Source organism: Falco punctatus (genome assembly GCF_963210335.1).
Source record: "Falco punctatus genome assembly, chromosome: 14".
NCBI lineage: Eukaryota > Metazoa > Chordata > Aves > Falconiformes > Falconidae > Falco > Falco punctatus.
The window spans coordinates 12,574,220-12,590,622 of record NC_137594.1 but is presented as its reverse complement, the minus strand read 5'-3'; the positions used below and the strand labels follow the sequence as shown (position 1 = coordinate 12,590,622).

The 16,403-nt window shown below is 37.4% G+C and overlaps 1 protein-coding gene across 11 annotated transcripts in view; it reads right to left on the bottom strand.

Moving 5' to 3' along the window:
* The window catches only part of ANKRD27 (ankyrin repeat domain 27), a 59,046-nt gene that overhangs the window by 17,681 nt on the left and 24,962 nt on the right, over window positions 1-16,403 (bottom strand). For all 11 annotated transcript variants that reach the window (XR_013923693.1, XR_013923694.1, XM_080365062.1 and 8 more), the window contains 17 exons: window positions 16,194-16,350; window positions 14,577-14,731; window positions 14,212-14,271; window positions 14,062-14,115; window positions 13,907-13,972; window positions 13,751-13,827; window positions 13,250-13,371; window positions 12,626-12,704; window positions 11,620-11,752; window positions 6,515-6,607; window positions 5,567-5,694; window positions 5,041-5,123; window positions 4,150-4,265; window positions 3,274-3,366; window positions 2,704-2,901; window positions 2,325-2,384; window positions 2,099-2,218 (listed from right to left, as the gene is read on the bottom strand). Coding sequence is in view for 9 of the 11 variants with exons in the window: in XM_080365062.1 (XP_080221188.1) it covers window positions 2,099-2,218; window positions 2,325-2,384; window positions 2,704-2,901; window positions 3,274-3,366; window positions 4,150-4,265; window positions 5,041-5,123; window positions 5,567-5,694; window positions 6,515-6,607; window positions 11,620-11,752; window positions 12,626-12,704; window positions 13,250-13,371; window positions 13,751-13,827; window positions 13,907-13,972; window positions 14,062-14,115; window positions 14,212-14,271; window positions 14,577-14,731; window positions 16,194-16,350 (1,794 nt within the window). In the remaining 2 variants the exon portion in view is untranslated. The remainder of the gene's footprint in view (window positions 1-2,098; window positions 2,219-2,324; window positions 2,385-2,703; window positions 2,902-3,273; window positions 3,367-4,149; window positions 4,266-5,040; window positions 5,124-5,566; window positions 5,695-6,514; window positions 6,608-11,619; window positions 11,753-12,625; window positions 12,705-13,249; window positions 13,372-13,750; window positions 13,828-13,906; window positions 13,973-14,061; window positions 14,116-14,211; window positions 14,272-14,576; window positions 14,732-16,193; window positions 16,351-16,403) is intronic.

Sequence of the window (16,403 nt, the reverse complement as noted above, 5' to 3'; positions counted from 1 at the left end):
TCCTCTGGTAACTACAAAACAGAATGCAGTCAACAAATGACACCTGAGCGCAGCTCGGCTCACACTACACTTATTTGAGATTAATTCCTCTCTGGAGGTACTGATTTCTCTCCGCTGACTAAGGAGAGAAAATAGATGTCAAAAATTAAGACAACTGTCTTTTGAACATCTGGAGTTAGGTGAGCTGAATCCTATTATCTGCACACACACATCTAAAATGGACTATATATACTAGGGAGATCTGTGCCTCCCATAAATTTCCCCTAATCATACAGGATAATGTCACTGTAGAACGTAAAGGTCTTGATGATTTTTCAGGAGCCAGTCTTATCACATGCAAGATGCCTAACAGTAATAGCAAGTGACCCACAAGCTCTTATAATTTATTTCCAAAAATAACAACTTCCTTACAGTTCTAAAAACTGCCTCAGGCCCTAGCAGTGGAGCAGCATACAACATCTGTTATGCAGCTTATAGATAATTTACTAAGAGTACTTAGGGCAAAATGTCTGCTACATGCATTTCCCCATCTTCCCAGTTTGCTTTCTCACTCCCCCATGGAACAGAAGTACCTTCCTTTAAAGGTAAAAATAGACAAAACAAATCTACTGCAATTCACTCAAACGCTCAGTTTTTCTGCTGCTGAACAGAAATTGTGCAAGGATTTATTATTTCCAACAGAGAAAGTTCCATATTGACTCGTCTGGCTCTTTTGCTCTCTCTTTTCCAAGTTGTAAACAAGCCACAAACAAGACACACACCGTAACTGGTGTATGCTCATTTTAGCAAAGTTTAATTCACCTGTAGCAATGACTAATAAAGATCTAACTGCATCCTCTAATCCATGGCCTTGAAGTCTAGAAAACTGACCTTAACAGCTTCCAGTAACTTCCAGTGGCATTCCCTTCACGGAGCTGTCTCATGATTACGCCCTTGCCTCTGTGCTTACTAAGAATCAGAGCAGTGAGCCCGTGTGAAACTTGGCACACAGAAATGAACGAAAGCTGGATTACAGGAGAAGGTCGTTGACCCTAAGAATCTAAAGCGTAATCTGCTTGTAATCTTTTTACATGGTTTGAAGTAGTCTTAGGTTTTGGGTGAGACGAGTTTGTTCCTTTAAGGAAAAATAAATCCTCAATCTATGAGGCAAACTTTTACATACATTAGACCTTCAAGTACTTGACTCTGTACAAACAGGGACGTACACTCCTACACCCAGGCTCTCATAAATACTTGATAATGAAGTGTGAAGTAATATTGTCCAGGCAAACATTACATCCTTGAGTTGCTTGAACATTTTTAGAAAAAAGAAACTTTTGGCAAGAGAAGAACCTTTTAATAGCAGGAAAAGGAAGAATTTGAATGTAGAGTTAATATGGAGAGAAACAAAAATACTAAGGATGTCAATTTGGGAAAAAATGGAACAGGAGGACGGAAAAAAATAACAAGAGAAGCATCGGAAGGAGTGCTGATATGACAGTCTTAGGAGGGGATAAATGGAAAGTATGATTCTGAGGTCCCACGTGAAAAAATTCAGAGGACAGCATCTTGGTTGGTGTGGACAGACCAAAATCAGCAAACACATATGTGCAACATATTAGTATATAGCGTGTACTTCTTCACATGTTTCAAAACTGATTTCCTATGTGATTTGATCACACCTATTTTGAAAGTTTGTCTTAACTTTCTAGCTTGTTAAGCTGTTTGCCAGTATGCCTGTATGAGTGTCTCTTCCCTGACAGATTTTGTAAGCTAACAATAGCATTTAATTCCTGGACAGGACAGCAAGGTCCTTGGGGCACTGACTGCCGTTATCAATTTGTAAACCTTAATAAATTCTGAAATTATGTAGTTAATGGCAGTAAATCTGAACACTGTTCCAAATATGCTTTCAATTTTCCCCCGGAAATAATGCGCTGAGCAGTTGATACCATACAAAAATAGTGTTTAGATACTGAAATGACAAGCACCAGAGAAGAGCACCATACAATTTTCCAAACCAGACAGAAAGCAAAGAAACAGTTTAAAACAGTGTTGTGAAATATCACTCTACCCACCTATACTTTGCTTATTGTCAACACTTACACCTCAGTCTTACCTCTTTGTAACTATTTTTTACTTCTTCTTGCCTTATATCAGTTGATGCTGAGGACAGGCTTGAGACAGATGATCCTCTGCTGAAAGTTTCTGTTGAGCGCTGAGGGGACCTAAGCGGTGACTTAAAATTAGGGAACAAAAACCAAACCAAAACAGAAAAAGTTACTTATCAGATTAAGCAGGTTTAACAGGCAAAAAAACATTCAGCAACTTGCGTTGGTTGTTACCTCAGAAGCACTCTGTCCTCTTTCAAACGTTAGATAGTTTAATTCCATCAATGACAAAATCTGCATAAAAATATTAAGAGAATCAGCGTAACTCCACTGAAAGACGAATCTACTGACGGAAACACAAATTAGCCAACAACCTAGTATTACTAACTGGTTATGACGGAGCAGACTAAAAATACCCATTTACAAGTTTATGTTCTATACCACAAACTGTATTTATGCCATTAGATTTAAAATGTGACCCTTCCTCCTTAAAATGAAACACACATTTTCACTTTAATAGTACCAGACCACAAAATTCCATTAGCAGGTAAGCATCTACACCTCCATGGAACTGCATCAGAAAGAAAACAGGACAGAAGATAAAGAAGAATACCTTGGAATTTAGTGCACACTGTAGGGAAGTCTCCTTCATCCGGTTTTGAATTTCTGGATTTGCCCCATTTTGCAAAAGCACTTCTATGATCCCTTGATAGCCCCAACGAGCAGCTATATGGAGAGGAGTATCTCCCTTTTCATTACCAATATCTAGTCTACAGGAATGGACATCATAGTAGACTAAAGCTTTGACGCACTGGAAAGAAAAGGAAAGCTATCAATAAATTATAGTATTGTCTCTCAATTCATATAACATGTACAATCTTAAAAAGGTTCTTTTCATTGCTGCTCATATAATCCATTGCCTAATGGGCAGGCTTTTATGGTTCAGTGTCATTAAAAGAAGAGTTAAGTAACTCAACTAAACTTGCAGAATACTACTATCTTTAATGTGAATGCGTAATAAAAATTGCTACGAACTACTGAATAAAGTCCTCATTTACAGCATTAGTTAGCCTTCAAATCTTTTTTATTTACTTTTTACAATATGTAAGTTTACTGCAAATTCGCATCACAGTGTAATTCCAATCCATTAGACTATTTAGTTTGTTACAAAACAATTACTTACATCCTCATGACCGTAAGTGCAGGCTAAATGAAGTGGAGTATTTCCATTATTGTCCTGAACATCAGTACTTGCCTTATAGTGCAATAAGAGAAGCTTAAAAGAAAAAAAAAAAAGTAGACATTTAAGTAAATAAAAAATTAATGGACAAACAATTGTTACTCTGTGGATTCCTTTAGGTTTCCAGCATGATGAAGCACTTCACAAAAAATCAGCTGTCTCTCCTGTTTTAGACGCTACCCTCTTGGCATTACAGTACTGGTTTTGCCCTACCCTAAGAAGCAACTATAAGCTGCTTCTTACATATTCAGAGCTGTCATTGAAAAAATGAATCATCTGCTGCAGCAAACACTACAATACATATACTGCACAATAATTTATCCTGTATTTTAGGAGCCTATACAAGTGAAGACACAGCTTAATTTCAGCAATGCTAACTGAAGAATCTCACATATACAAAATCCAGGTACACAGTAATTAACGTAGTTACACAGTCTATCCTAAACACAATGCAAAGTCATTTAATTTATTCCAATGACTGCAATGGTTGTTCTGTCTTAATCAAGAGCAAAGAAGTTAACAGGCTCTCCGTTCGTACTGTGCATTAGATTTGTATTACTGAACTGGACAAATGATCTGGCATGCATAGCGATAGCTGTCAATTGCTTGGTTATTACACATGGCTGTAAACCTTGCAGTATAGGAGAAAATAAAATATGCAAACTACAATGATAAAAGATCCTCAAATTCTGACAGTGTACAGAGTTCTGGTAACAGCTTCTCAGAAGACCTAAATGACAGTAACAATACAACAGCTTAGTTAAGAGTCATATATTTAAGTACTTATTTTTATTTCTAATTAAGTCTTTTGGTGCTTACTGTAACATTTTGATATCCCTTCTGACAGGCAAGGTGAAGTGGAGTTGAACCATGGTAATCTGTGGCATTGACGATGGCTCCTTTGGCTACTAGTAAATCCACTAATGATGTTTGCCCTTCAAAAATAGGCAGACATTAAAAGAAAGAAGTGAACTTTGCAGAAAAACATTGCTACTCTTCACATTCAAGCATGAACTATAAAGCAAGATACCCTGCATTTCTGCATACTACGTTTCTACATACTGTATAGTCACTACTTTGGTACTTGTATTTTTGTTGCAGATTACCCAAGATCAAAGCCCCGTAAAAGAACCTCCAGCTAAAAGCAAACTATGCTTGCACCTTATGACTTAGAAAAGAAGGGAAAATAAAGCCACGTCACACAAAGCACTCTCCTATTGGGATTCAAGATAATAATGAAAAAAGGGAATTATTTATTTTTAAAAACTCACTAAGAAAATTAGTACATCTTCTAATAAATGTAAGATCAATGGCATAATGAACAGTACAGTACAGGAGATGGTACATGCATAGCCAGCTGCAGGAGAGAGGAATGATTAATTTCTCAATCTGCCAGGTCTGTGAAACAAGACTGGTTTCCGATGACATATTTTTACTTTTTTCACAGCTGAAGGAAGAACTGCTGTGGTAGCCACTAAGGCAAAAGTAAACAGCCAGCAAAGAAACACTAACTCGGCCATAAGAAACTGAGCTTAAAAGAAGATACCGCAGCTCCAGTCTGGGCCAAGATACCAGTTTCCATAGCAAATAAGCTGAAAACGCTTTCATGCAAAATTCACCCTTTTAATGCAAAGCTGGAAAACATGCTAACATAAAAATAAGAAACACAAGCAGAAGAAAACACAAGTGAAGAAAACCAACAATACTCACCACAAATAGCAGCTATATGAAGTGGTGTGTACCCCCGGTCATCTCGGGAAAATGGAGTGATAATGGAAGGATCATTCAGTTTCCTTTAAAACACAATGGTTTAAAAGCATCTCAGTTACCTATGCAGCAGTGGTAAGGGGAAGAGAATGAGAAAAAAATGCCAAAGCTGACAAAAACCTGATTTTGGAACTTTTTATCCTTTATCCTTTTCCACACAGGTTTACGTTTTGTTAAGAGATGTGGGGTTTGTCCAAAATGTTTAAGTTAGGTTCAAAAGGAGAAACATTTCACACCACATTCACCAAAGGACATACAGCCTCCATCGCAAAATTGGCTGGTTCCAAGGCACTCAATATTCCCCTGATATTTCTTCTGCTTTTTCAAACCACACGAACGTACACTCTACTACCTCCTGAAGTGCTACTAACTTCCTCTATAAGCAAAAGGAGTATACTTTCTAAAGCAGATCTTAGATTAAAACTTTCACGTAGCTTTTTGTGTATTTGTGGAGATGGAAAGCACTTACCCAGAAACTAGCTTTTCACATTTGTCACAGTAACAGAGCGGATGACACATTTTCTGTACAGTGTCCTTATCACTGTCACCTTGACTTAGTAATCGCTCCACTTCCTCCTGATTACCTGAAGCAATATGCTACACAAAGCCACAAGAAGAAAGAGAATGAGGGATCAATATATAAAGACTCCTTTTAAAGAAAAACAAGAAAAAACCCACAAAAAAACAGTCATTTACTGAAGCACAAAACAAAAGGAACCGATTATAAAAGACATGAATTCAAGCACTAGAAAGCAGAAACGCACAATATCACAGCACAAAACCCCCTAATGGGCATTCAGTATTAAAAAGAATCTGTTCTTGGCTTACTTCGCTTTCTATAAAAAATTAAAACAATTCTTATTGTTCTCTTTAGACTCCGTCACGAAATTGAGCTCCCTCTGTGCAAAAACATTTCTACAAAATTACTGAGTCTCTAGCCATAAGCTGTGAACACATATAATTAGAAGCTCTGCTTTGTGTCCTTGTATAGGCAAAATTCTTTTAGGATGACAATATGAGATTAACATATAATATGAAGTAGCTGTCAGGTGACCACATTTACATTATTTCAGAAAGCTCTTTCAATTTCAAGCATCAAAAGCTGTGAGAGACAACCAGATAGCAATACCACATCTGTGCATTAAATGAGCCAATCAGTACCAACAGCAGGAGCATTTCATCCTCATTTGCTTTGGTATTTCGTGTAACATGCTCAAATCTGTAAGATTATATTAACTTGGTGACATTTTGGCACAGAAATGCACTAGATTCAAAACACACTTTTAGCACCTACTAAAACATATTTTGCAGTAGTAATTAATTAACACTGCACTACATTTCAGAAAATCACTGAAAGGAAGGGGTATAAACATGCAATACTGAAGTACATATATATTCGGCCATAAAAGTTATTAACCTTAAATAAGCAATCTATTGGAGTAGCAGACATCTGGGACAACAAGTTCATCCTTTGTCTTAAAAGCAGCTTGTCACACAGTCTCTCAGATTCCTAAAAATAAAATACATAGATTGATTACTTATCTACCCATTTACAGGCAAAAAGTACCTTAACAGTCAAAATAACTTCTAAAAATATTAAACACTATATTTACCACTTATAACTTGTCAGATGCACATAAAACCTAAATCAGTTTCACATTTAGGATTCTAAGACTTAGAAGATCACACACCTAGTGTTTAAAGAAATACTAAGTAGATGTTCACCTTTACTGTAATTCTCCATGAACTAGCTCAGCATTAATGAAATTATGGTTGCACCATCTAAAGAACACAACAAAACCAGAAAAAACACAAAAGACAACAAGAACTCTAAGAGGTGCAATGCAGCTTTCTCATTAGGAGAATTAAGATTCTTCATTCTGGAAAAGATTTGACTGTGCAACTGGCCTGTAAATATCACAAAAAGTTCAAAGAAAACATGTAAAGAATGAATATCTGTTATTCCTCAAAACGTAAGAACTGGTATGCCCATCAAAACCATAACACATTAGGTCTGGGGAGGGACTGGGGAGAAGAGGAAAAAATGTTGGTTGTTGTATAACTCATTGCCATAGGATGTTGCAAAAATTGAAAGTATAAATAAACCCAAAAAGGCATTAGACAAATTCATGTAAGACATGTCTACTGAGGGTCAACTTTTAGTTGACCGAGATACAACTCTGAAGCAAAGACTCTGCTGAATACTCTGCCACTTGCTAGAAAATAAAGAACTGCACCAGGTGAAGCATTATTCTCCAGCACTCACTCATACAGTGTTTCCTACCGGTCACTTACAAATGGGAGACTGAGCTAAGCAGACATGTAGTGCAACTCTCACATCATGACTTCTCATTTCCTAAGAAATCTGAAGGTACGCCTCAGGATGCACTAAAGAACATACATGCTTTAAAAAACCAGATGGAAGTTCTTAAGTAGAATCAGATTTTGAAATGGCAATATTGAACCTCACATGAAATAAAACAGCAATCTAAAGAAAACGTTTTCTAAGAAAGCAGATGGAAACACTTGCACATATTCGATTCTGATCAGCTACTGCTTGTGACAGGCAGTGAACATAAATTCGTTGAATGTCGTTCTTGGATAACGACTATGTCCCTAGGAATGGAAAGACTCCCAGCATCCATCAAACTGAAGACCATCTCACTTCAGATAGATGCCCATGTATCAGATAAACTTTGATGGTTTAGGATGCAGGCTATATCTTCTACAATTAAGTCTGCAAAGACCAGATATAAATGAGTAAAAAACAGTCCAACTCTGCTCTTAACATCAGTAAGTCAGCAAGGAGTTTAAGAAACTAGTGAACTGCAAATAAACAAGATCCCTTGAACACCAAAGATGAAAAAGCTCAGGTTTTCTAGAAATTAGATCTCTCAAGTTTCAAAATTAACAGATGCCTCTCACAAAGCTGCCTAAAGAAACCCTCCATTGTATAGCAAACAATGTCATTAAAAACATGCCTGTGAGGTCTAGAGATAAAAGTTCAGATCTGTACTTCACAGTAAGTTGTTTGTGTTTAGATGCATGAAGATGACAACCATTCGCTAATCTTTTCAAATCTAAGTACTTCAGGTGAAGATACCCAAGCATATCTTTTCAGAATTACAAAGCACGTAACACTAGTCTCCTTGGATAGATTCTTCAGTGTGATCAGGAATAACTTCCCCAAGAAATATTTGAACGTAGATGTTATTAAGTGGGAAAAGAAAGCGTGAAAGTTTTACTGCTGATACAAGTTTCTGAAGCCTCAGAATTTCTAATATGGATGCTCAGAGAGCTTTATACTTTCACTATGGAGAATCTAAGCATGCACTAGCAAAACCTGCTGTAGTTTTAGTACTGTTCCTTTCACGGTGTATTTTACAAGAGAAGTATTTCCCAAGTGGAAAAATTATTTCATAGAGTCCAGAGTCACTTCAGACTGTAATCCTTATGTAGAAGTATTATCTTATTATACAAATCAGAAAGAAAAAAGTCCATCCCAGTTAAAACCACGTATCTTCAAATGGCAGAAGAATCGGGTATTAATTGAAATATTAAGCAAGCTTGAGCCTTCAAGACAAAACTTGCCTGTACCAGCTTTATTTGCATTCCAAGAATATAAAAAAAAATTGCTTTGAATGGGACTCTCTGGTATTTTAAATCTATATAATCTAGAAAATACACACACAAACATTAACAATCTTTCTATCTAACACTATACTAGATAAATTAAATATATGTACCTATATGAGTATACCTGTATAATGACCTATCCAAGGTGACTTTCACAGGTTGTAACTGATGACTTGGGGAAATTACCTCCGTCCCCCTTCCCTCAAAACACTTTATTAGCCTCATTTTGTGGTCAAGTCTGCCTTTGCTGGCTCTTCCCACCTGCACTTCCTCCATGCCAACCTCACCGCCTCTGACAGCTCCTTCCATACAAGATGATATCTGTTCCCTAGTGGCTCTACCTACCTACTCTATACCTTACTTCAACCCTCTCAACTACAGCATTAGCTGTGCACAGAAACATAACTAAGGCCCAATATTTATTAAATAAAATTCTAATTAAGTAAGGTTGACAACTCCCAGAAAATAAAACCCAATTGTTTGTGCTATCAGTTACATGCTCCGTTCCTCCCCACAACCAAAATGCCTCTCCAAGATTTGTATGACCTTGGGTGAAGGATTTGGCAGGTGCCTCTTAAGTGAAATCTTCTTACTGACATGAGGGTGATAATACACCCACTATCCCACAGGGTAGGTCCCTGCTGAGTTTTCTTTATGTAGTTAGCTCCATTAGGGATTGGACAACAGCATCTCAGCTGCCAGAAGGTCTGTCTGAAGCCAGCCATAAAATTAAGTGTAGCCACACAAGGGACTGTAATGAAGCCCCAGGGCACGGCCCTGTTCCTCCTCACTTAAATCCCACAACCCCTTCCAGTACAATCTGGAAAAAACAAAACCATGGGGCATCAACATGACAGCTGCTGCTGCTTTAAACAGAAGGTTGTCTCCTTCATCAGAGAACAATGGAAATTCCTCAACTGGTAAGTTCATGAAGGGAGAGCAAGGGTATCAGAAGCTTCTACCATGTTCCTCCACCTCCTCAACATCCTTTTTTAATTCCTGCAAATGGTCTATCTGCTACATATTTTCTTCTTCATTGTATGCCACCTTCTCCCTTACCCTACACTAAAGGGGGGTCTGGCTCTTTCAGCTGTGCTAGAAGGCAGGGGGTTACCTACTTCCTTGTCTTCAAGGTTCTATGGTTTTCCATCCCATCTCAGGGTGCTGCCTCCAAGCCCTGTTAACTCTTATGAAAGGCAATACAGAAGAAAGCAGTTCCTGTCACATGTCACTGTATACACACTAAAGCAAGGAAGTTAGCTAGCATGCTAGCACTAGTCTAGGAGCTGACCCAGGTGAGGCATGGACAGAAGCATTTTGCTTGCTCTTTTGTTAGTGCAAACACTAATGTAAGCAGTATGAGACTGCCCAAATATGTAGATCTTTCAAGATATGATCTCTCAAAGAAATAAATACGATATAAATACAAAGCACAGTGGCACTTAAGTTACTTGAGGGTGAGCCCGGTACAAAAAAACCCCTGCTATCCTTAGCCATGAAAGGAGGGATAGGACCAGGCATTTAATAGGAAACTTTGTTCTACAAATTTAAGAGCAGTATGGGTGGGTTTTTTTCCAGCTTGCTGGCATTGCTGTAGAATACAATTCTACTTTGGTTCCAGTCCTCCACCCAGACCACCAGCACTGCCATTTGTATCTTAATTGTTAATGATAGCAAGTGACTGCAGGAAGCAAAACTGTTTAGCAGGTTGTTTTCCTTTTAAACTATCATTTTTTTATTTTTTTTAACAACTCAATACAGCATTACAGACAAATAGTACAGTCTCTTTACACAAAATGAGTGGGTTGGTTGGGGTTTTTTTTGAGTGTACAAAACAAATCCATGCATGACAGGTTCATGGAAAGATCCCAGACAAGACCAAAACCAAAAACAAAAGGCTAAAATGTTTAAGTGCTTCTTCTTTAAGACTGTGCCCCAGGTTGTCCCATCCCAAGCCCTGCACACTGAGCCATTATTCTGGCCCCTGCCATTAGATTCCAGTGCTTTGCATGTGGGCAGACTGAGACACATTGAATTCACTCTGATTGCAAGTTCATTCCTTTTGGTTTTCACATCAGATGACAAAAACAATTTTTCAACAGGAGAAAGCTTTACAGCAGCAGTAAGACTGGATTCCTTTACTAAATTAGGTACAAAGTTCTTCAGTCACAGAAGTTTCTGAAGTCACATTATCATCCTTGATTGGCCTAAAGGGATTTGACCTGATTGACAGAAGGTCTAGTTGCCCAGTAGGAAATAACTCAGGCATCCACAAAGTTCCCGCCCCTGCTTGGCTGAAGATCCTCAGAGCAAAATTTGACCTTCAAACATCCCCTTATCATAGCCCTGCACTCCCATTAAACTATCAACTCTGTACAACAATCTGTGCTGCAAACAGTGAATTTTTGAAGTATGAAGATTTACTGAATAATTCTAAATTACACTGCAACATGTTTTGCTAGGATAGCTAAGCTTTTTTGAATTATCAAATAAAAAGTCTGTTTAAGCTATGCCTACTCTTGAGTACTGCACTGCTTTCACAACCATGATACAGGGTACAAACAGGAGAAACTTAGGAAGACTGAGCCGCTGGAAAATTTTTCTGTCATTTTTCCTCTAATCATATGAAGAGGCAGACTTGACGTTTAACTACTTCCTCAAGGAGCATGCAATGAACAACAAGTATTGCTACAGGATTAAGACTTCATTGTAATCACTTAAATCATTTTAGCATTTGTTTCAGGTATAGTGACCTCAACTCATTTTTTTAAGTGCAAAAAATGAATTCTTACATTAGCTGTTTGTGTACTCCAACTTGATTTACACTCACAATGGAACAGTCAAGCTTATCAAATACACATTTGACAGACTTTAAGAGTGGCTTACTGTTGATCTGTCAGAGAGGTTGCCTTGTCGTATGTATTCTATCGCAGCCTCAATTGAGGTTAGACAGTATCCCAATTCATCCTTCACTGAACTGCAAAGCCTGAAGTTCTTTATGTAACTCAAGTTGGCCATCCTGAAATAAAAAGTTAAAGCCATGAACCACTAAATACAAGATGGTATTTGCATGATTAAGATACTACATATCTTAATACTGCAACTCCTCTTAGCCAATTCAGACAGGCAATAGGTGTGGGTTAAGAAAATTGTTCTAGAAAGATTGTTAGGCTAGCAATACTATGGCTATTCTAAGCTTCGTAGATGGATCAGATCTCTACTTATCTCTTACCTACTCAGAAGTTATTAACTGAATATAAGGAATATGAAGGACAGAGTAACAGCAGCAGGAGATTGTTTCACATGTCAAACATCAATGTTTCAAGCACCGCAAACATCATTGTAAAGTGGCAGCTACAGATGCAAGGAAAAAATGCTGATCTGAGACACTAGATACACCAACACTAAAATCCAGTTCAGGTTCAGGTGGAAAGGTTAGATATACTTCTATTGATAGTTAGGAGAGATCAATGCAGTGGCACAGGCTAGCAGCAATCATTTAAGCATTCAAACCTAGTTTGATACATTTCATGTAGAGAAACATCTAAAAGTTGCATAAAGGTTTCACAGCTGCAAACACAGATGAGGAAGGACCAGTCTATGAATCCCACACTGGCATGCGGGTTTGGTAGAGAGATGGCCTCCATTACAACTTTTTTCTAGACTGGGAATCAAAACAAAAACAGCACTAGGATTCCTGATAGGTCCTTGATTTGGTCACACCTGTAATACACATTTGCAGTTTGTCCTAACAAAAATAGGTTTTCTGCATTACATCAGCCCCTCTTACACTTTCAGTAAGTTATTACTACAAGTTCAGAAACATTTACCCATACAGCAGCATTACATGTAAGATACCGTATAGGACTGTATAGCCAAAATAGTTACATACCAGTTTGGGATTTCTGTTTTTACAAGTAAATACAGCAAAACAGAGAGAAGATCATCTGCACACATGGTTTCCATGTTAACTAAAAAAAAGAATTTACATCTGATGTTAGTCATATCATGGTTCAAATCAACTGCAATACCTATAAATTGAGTTCCACCTCCTAAGACTAAATGGCAGCTCTACTAGTAGAGAATGCATTAAGTAACCAAGGCAGCCCTTCAAATTTTCTCAAACCCCCTCTAAAATACGCTGCCAGGAGCCAAAAAACAAGAGTATTGATTTCAAGATTATCAAGGAACATGGACAAATATACAAGAACAGTCCAGCAACAATCCTGTGGTGTGTGAAACTGATCACGCTCAATTCTTCAGTATGAGAAAACATCCTAGCAAATGCAAGCTTCTCTCAAGCTCCAGCTAGAGCACATATAAGCTAACCAAATACTCCACCTCACCCCACAAGTATCTTACCTCCGTTTTGCTTTTAGAGACCTGCAAGGCAGACCCCAGCCTAATGGCGTTTAATACACAAGTGGCATGTAAACAGCTGTATATATGAAGTGCTTTGTGCGTACTGGTTAAGAAAAAAGTTTAAACTTAAGTTATTAATTCACTCTTTACTGACCTCTTTGGCTAGGAGATTGCATAATAATTTGTACCACTTTTCGTAGACAAAGTAGCTTCTGTTGAGGGGAAGTACATTTGTTCAACACACCCAGTTCTCGCTTTGCACGTGGTATATTAAAACTACAAAATAATTTGAAAGATATAGTTAGCATAAAGAGTTCCTGGTCCTTCGGACATACATGATGTCCAAACCCTAAATTTTAACTTATTCAGAGCTGAAATGAAGAATGGTATTAAAATATTTCCATCTGTACTCCAAGTACACTTGCATTTCTGTAACCTATAGATGGAGAGTGAGGAATAAGAATATAAAAGCAAAGGAGATAATTATCAATGCAAAACCTGCCCTGAAGTGAGACTTGCAAAGCTTTGCTTTTCCATCAAAGGAACGAAGTGTAAGAAAAACTTGCTATTGTCTAAAGAAAACACATCTTGGCTGGCCTGAGACCTATTTTAAGACAGCATCTCAGTGACGCAAGAAATCCACAGTCTCTCTCACCTGAACTCTGGTTTCACTCCAATGTCTTTTTGCTGCAGGTCTTGAAGGCTCCTCGTGATTTTGTTAAAAGCAGCATCCTAATCAATGGAAAGGCAACAGTTTTTTAGAATGCATTAGATTAATGTAACTAATCTTCAGCAAATCAAACTCACTCACCTCACTTGCCTCAATAGTCCCCACATATTTGAAGACTAGATCATAAATAGCATGGTGGATATACATCTGTAGAAAAAAAAAAGATACAGTACTTTAGGCATGAAAGAGAATCAAAAATAGCTTGCTAATTATTTTCCTTCATTTCAGATGCTTACTTCAACTGCTTGTTTAATCAGATTCATCTGCTCTTCTTGCTTGGCAAGCATCTTCTAGAAAAGGAAAGCCATACAAACAGTAGGAGAAAGTTAGATAATCTTAGCCTAAGTAACACTATGTACTACGTATTTAGTGGAGTAAGTGTTTACCAAGTGCGAATCTCTCAAAAGATGCTGGAGACATTTGGTATAAAGTGCATTGACAGAATCCTGGGGGCAGACGAGAGAAAAGAAAAAGCAATCAGATTCAGGTTAATCTGACTTGAACTAACAAAGCATAAATAAGCAATTAAGTCTTCCCTGCCTTCGAAGTGTGCAGTATGGTAAGCCTTTTAGCTAGAAAAATTGCCTTTACATAATAGTTAGGACATCATTTACAATTAAGAATTGTACTTTCTCCCTTCCCACCTTCCTCAAGTCTAGACTACTCTGACAGAAACGCTCAATAAGACAAAGATATCCAAAGCAGTGAAGTGAATTGTATTTAATTAAACATCAAGCAGCAAGATACTGACTATGTAGTGGCGCAGGCTTTTCCTTTCATGTTCTTTAAATGTTCTATAGAAAGATCCTATGTATTTATCAAATCTCTCACAATGTCTTCCCAAGAATTCTCTAACATCTTCGATATTTTTAAGAGAATAGGAGTTTGATGAAGCTGTAGATTCACCTAAAATGAAAGCCAAGAATTAACACATAGGCTTAATAGGTATGCATGGTAAAGTACTTTCTGTCCCTATGTGTGGGGCCAACTTGTGTACAATGAGACATTAATTCAGCTTACTATAACTGAAGGTATCGCTTTTAATTAAAAGAATTTGATATATCTCATTTAGAGTAGCCTTTCTCACCTTTTATGACACGTATTTATTTGGAATAGCTAAAACTAATTTCTCTTTTTTACCCTGGGGTAATTTATTGCCACATGCACTCAGATTATGAGTTGTCCAAGTCAAGCTTGAAAGTAGAAAAGCACATTACAGTATTGACTGAATGCCCACGCAGGACATTAGCGTGCTCTAAGTGAGCTGTAAAAATCCCATCTTGGATTTTTATATAACCTATTCTTTATTTAGACATGCTTTCTCCGAATGGGAGAAGCAAAGTTGATTCATGTAAACATTGAACCAAATCCACTTTCCTTCTGAATAAGACAATTGGATTCCTCACTTAATTCATACTGCTTTTCTAAAAATTTTTTTTCTAGGCAAGTCTTTCATTTGCAATCAAGGCAGCCACCTAATAACAGGCTTAGATCTCATTCACTGAAAATCACATTTGAAATTACAGATTACCTCACTTCTGAAAGACTGCTGTACAACTACGTTAAATAATAGCCAAAAAAGGAACACCACAAGAATAATTTTTTAGATTTAGGTTGATATTTATAGAATTTCAGCCTATAAGTATGCCAGCTTTCTTTATTTTTCAGAATAAACTTTCATACTTCCCTCAGCACTATTTTCACACTACCCTAGTATTACTTCACTTTGTAATCATGTGTTTCAAATAGATATGTATTTAGGAAGACATAGATGTTTTTATTTCCGAAAAAGCATGTGTTTTAAGAAGCTTCTGTTCCTTTCAATTAGCAAACAGATTGTTATACAAAAGCACAAGGAAATCCCATTTTAACATTAGCCTTGGAAATAGCGTTCCAGCCTTATGAAGAGCACTTTCAGTACTAGGACAATAATTAGCACATTCGACTTAATGGCACAAACCACCACCAAAAGACCTACTACATAACTGTGCTATAGCAATCAAAATAATTTACCTCTCCAGTTTTTTGTGTATCCACCTTGCATCTCAGGGCACATCACATCTAAGACTAAATTCCTTTTTTAAGCAGTCAGTATTAAACTGAGCGTTGCTAAAAAATCATGCTGGATTAAGTATGCCACAGATTATTTTTAGTGCTGAGACTGGGGCATAGACCCTACAGGATTAAGTTTGCCTGGCAGCAAATTAATATTTCTCTCCAGCAGCATACCAACATGCACCCCAGCAGGTTAATAAATACCAAGAACTTCCAACCAAGCCAACACTTTTCATAATGAAGAAAGTGTATTAAGCATACTTATTTTCTCAAGGTGCAAATAAGACCACCAAGTTAACATTCCAATACATACTTGAGCTTTCCGATTTTTCCAATGGATGAGCTATGCACAATATGCTAAAGCTTTCTTCCTTTTCATTGTAAAATGTTTCCTCAAAAAGAACGGGTACCGAGAGATGATAATTGAACCCAGTTCCTAAAATGATGAGGTTTCCTTGTATGAAGATCTCCTGAAGCAAAACAAAAAACAGATCAAGGGTAAAACACCAGAAGAAAGTTGCTC